This window comes from Zeus faber (assembly GCF_960531495.2).
Source record: "Zeus faber genome assembly, chromosome: 22".
In the NCBI taxonomy this organism is placed as follows: domain Eukaryota; kingdom Metazoa; phylum Chordata; class Actinopteri; order Zeiformes; family Zeidae; genus Zeus; species Zeus faber.
The window spans coordinates 17,476,346-17,480,321 of record NC_137209.1 but is presented as its reverse complement, the minus strand read 5'-3'; the positions used below and the strand labels follow the sequence as shown (position 1 = coordinate 17,480,321).

Below are 3,976 nucleotides of genomic sequence, written 5' to 3'. Positions count from 1 at the left end.
TTGCATTTTTTCATTTTCAAATTAGACGTCAGAATTTCACGAGTCCCGACTCGAGCGCAATGCATCGTGGGCTTTGTCTTTCGCGCCGCGGCGGGGTAGCGACCGATCGAGCGCTCGGCGGAGAGTTCGTTTTGATCCGTCCGTCCGGGTCCGCCCAATCGCTGGGAAGCGGCCAGAACGCGCGACCGTCCATCCCCGCTGCGTGTGAGGCTGCTCTGCGTGTCGGGGCGCGAGTGGGAGCCTTGCAGGAAAAAAAATACAAATAAAAAAAATAACAATAAAAAAAATACAATAAAAATAGTAATAATAAGAAGAAGAAGAAGAAAAAAGACACCGGCAGTTCACAGTTTGGAGCCGTCCACCGAGCGGAGGGCTTGCTCCGTCTTGCACCGACCGAGGCGATGTCTGTGGCGGGCTTGAAGAAGCAGTTCCACAAAGCGACCCAGGTGAGAAACAGCAGCTTGTGTGGGGAAAGTGAGATGGAAAAATCAAAAAAAAAAAAAAAAAAAGCATCGCAACATATATTTATTTAGCGATTATTTTCGTAGCCATAACATTGTTTTCCCAGGATGAATACAGTCATATGTGTAGTGCGTGTTTTGGCAACGCACCACAGGGTGGAATAGCGCAGTTGTGGAATGAGTCCAAACAAGAGGTTTCCCCGCAGCCCCCAGAGCGGGTCATCTTTGGTTTTGCACGGGGAGCGCCGAGCGGGTTCGCACCCCCTCCCTCCCGGCCCTCCGGGATGAGGAGGCTGGGTGGAGGCGGCGATGCTTCCGAGCTTCCACCCTCCCGCCCCCGCCCCGTGATGCGCGCAACGGGGAATTCCCCGACATCCCTCCTCCCCCAGCAACAGATGGAGGAGGAGTGGAGCTTTTTGGACGGGAGGGAGAACTGCTCTACACCGGGAGTCCAAAGAACACAATGGAATGTTCCAGGATTTACGTGTTTTCCAGATGCATTGCCCGCCTGGGATCTCAGGAAAGACTTAACATTTCTAAGCCAGTCCCACAAAGAAGGTGCTTTAATGGACAGAAACCAGTCTGTTTTGATAGACACATTTTGCTGTTTTGTAATTTTCTTTTGTTTACATGTATTGGCAAGCACCCTGTACCAAAAATATAAAGTAGGGCTGTCATCTATCTCTCTATCTCCATCTGTCTGTCTGTCTGTCTGTCACATACTTCCCATTGATGATAATAATAATTATAACAACAATAATAATAAAAAATAACCTGTATGCCATCCTTCATACACAACATGCCACCCAAAGAAATTTACATTTATAGGCCATCAAATAATAATAATAATAATGGTAATAATAATAATAATAATAATAATAATAATAACAAATTAAAAATATTGTACTCAATTTCAACTTACTCCAAGCAACACTCTTTTGTTCTCCAAAATTTTGAGAACAACAGGGCCCCAAATTTAAATTATTGTGAGGATAATTGAAATAATCCTCACAATAATTGAAGGCCCTGTTGAGTGGATCAACGACATTTCGAACAGCCTCTGTCAATGAAAGTTAAATGATCTTTGTTTCATATTAAACTCTGTTTTGTGAAAAAGTACTGTGATGGTGGGGCTGCGGGAATATAAATCTGACCCCATGTTTGTTTTACACTTTACGTCAGATTTTTCATGTTCGCCGGAGTACAACATGCTCTTGCAGGTGCAAACATATTTGGGCTTGCAGAGAAAATCGGGCAGAGGGAAGAGATTTGGGCAAATTTTCCATGAGGACGTCCTCCAAATCTGCCGTGAGAGGGCTTGTATAACGGGGGGGGGGGGGGGGGGGGGCTCTTCCTCGAGGCATTCGCTGTTGGAAAAGAAAATATTATTTTCTCATCAGATCTTCGACTCTAACCCCAACATATTCAAACCGGAGATGAGTGTCAGGAAGCCAGGCAGACTGGAAACAGACGATGGCAGACCTCCATATTGGGGGGTGGGTGTTACTGTAACACATGTCCGCTGAGGCACCATGAGGGCCTCACTTGGCGCTGTCCGAGGTCCTGAATACTGATACAACACCTCTATGTTCACACTGGGCTCTCTCTCTCTCTCTCCCCCTCTCTCCCTCTCTCTCTCTCCCCCACTCACTCTCTCTCTCTCTCTCTCTCTCTCTCTCTCTCTCTTCTTCCCTCCTTTATCTTTCTCTCATCTTGGTCCATATTGATTTAATTCGCCGTGTGGATCATTCATATGCAGTACGGCATTCGGTCTGTTTACAATGATTTAGTGGAGTTCACATTCTCTCCCCCCACCCTCTCTCTCTCTCTCTCTCTCTCTCTCTCTCCCTCTGTCTGGGTCTCACCTTGCCTAATTAGACACCCGAAGTTGTGATCTAGTTTATCTTCATAATTCATATTTACACCAGGAAGAGTCTCCAAATACAGTATCTGGAGCTTCCCGGTAGGAAAGTCAGTCAGAAAGTTGACATCGATTTAATAATTTAATGCATTTATTATCTAATATTGTATATTATAATAAATGTGTATCTCATATAACTAAATTTATTTAATACATAAATTACAGTTAAGAATGTGGACTGTGAGCAAGCCAATCAGAGCAAGCCCTTGGACCCATGTGACTGATTTTAATGCATTAGAAGTTCATACCAAGAAAGCACCGCTGCTCTCACTGTGTGTGTGTGTGTGTGTGTGTGCGTGCGTGCGTGTGTGCGCCACCTTCCATTTGTCATTGTCTGTTGTCATGGTAACGTCTTCATTGGCTTGAATGAGATGGGCACTTTCTGCAGCCCCCCACGCCGCTTCTGCTCTGTGTTTTGGGTTAAACGTGTGTGTTAGAGAGTCCAAAAAGCGTCACCCCTGAACCCACTTGTTGAGCCTGTTTGTCCAACAATCGGCCAAGATGGCCGCCAGCAACAGCGGAGGGAAAGGCGAAACCTCGATACACCTGTCTGAATAAAACATGACTGTTCGAGAGAGAGAGAAAGAGAGAGAGAGAGAGAGAGAGAGAGAGAGGATCAAAGGTGTAATGTACAATGCAAAAAGAGGAGAGGGGAGGTGGATAATTATAATAACGTCATCTTTCATGACAGCGCGAGAAGTTGTGATGTCACACCTCGGCATTGACTCGGCCAATCAGAAGCGAGGAGGAGGAATCTCCAAAATAAAAGAATAGAAAGAAATTGTGTTCACCCTCACTCTATCTCTCTTTCTCTCTCTCCCTTCCTCCCACGATACAATACTATCACGACGCTCCATGTTTGGCAATGGACCAAGTGTTGCGGATAGTGTTCGTTCCCCTCTGACCTCGCCTAAAAGGTTTCAAATGCATCTTTTTTTCCACCGTTTCGCCTCCGCCCTCACGGAGCTTAAAATGCTCACCTTGAATTATACGTTCACAAGCAAGTCGATTAGTTTGCCGTGTCTCCATTATATGTCTCTTCAACTTTTTGTGTATGAGCGTTGGGATCGTTGTGACTGTAATACCTGCGTCGACCACCGGGGGGGCTAATAACGTGTTGGTTTTGTCGTCAGATTGTCTCTGTTTGTGTGGCGATTTGGACGTGGTGATAATATTAAATGACTTGAGAATGCTGTGACATACAGTTGACCACTGTAGGTCACGGCAAATGTAAATAAAAAAATTAGATTGTTGGCGTCAGAGCATCGTTACAATATCCCCGGGGGGAAATATTGCAATGCTATGCTGATTATTCAAGAGAATTTAGGAATGGATACAGATTCAATCCTCAATACAATAAACGTCATGAGGGGCGTCAGCCTGACCGGGTTTTAATTCAGATCAATAAATTAATAGCAATAAAACACAGAAATAAAATTCTAATAAACGTCGTGATGTCAGTGCATGAAAATCCTAAAGTAAATACAAATGCAAATACAGTGCAAACATCAAGATGAAACAGTACAAAACAATTATTTTTCTACCCCCCTAAGCTACGTATTCTCTCTCTCTCTCTCTCTCTCTCTCTCTCACT

At 44.7% G+C, this 3,976-nt stretch overlaps 1 protein-coding gene across 2 annotated transcripts in view; it reads left to right on the top strand.

Moving 5' to 3' along the window:
* Positions 1-401: 401 nt before the first annotated feature.
* Positions 402-3,976, top strand: part of sh3gl2b (SH3 domain containing GRB2 like 2b, endophilin A1) — a gene marked incomplete at both ends in the record, with an annotated part of 15,956 nt that continues 12,381 nt past the window's right edge. For both annotated transcript variants that reach the window (XM_080023242.1, XM_080023241.1), the window contains one exon: positions 402-446. In XM_080023242.1, coding sequence (XP_079879368.1) covers positions 402-446 — 45 coding nt within the window. The remainder of the gene's footprint in view (positions 447-3,976) is intronic.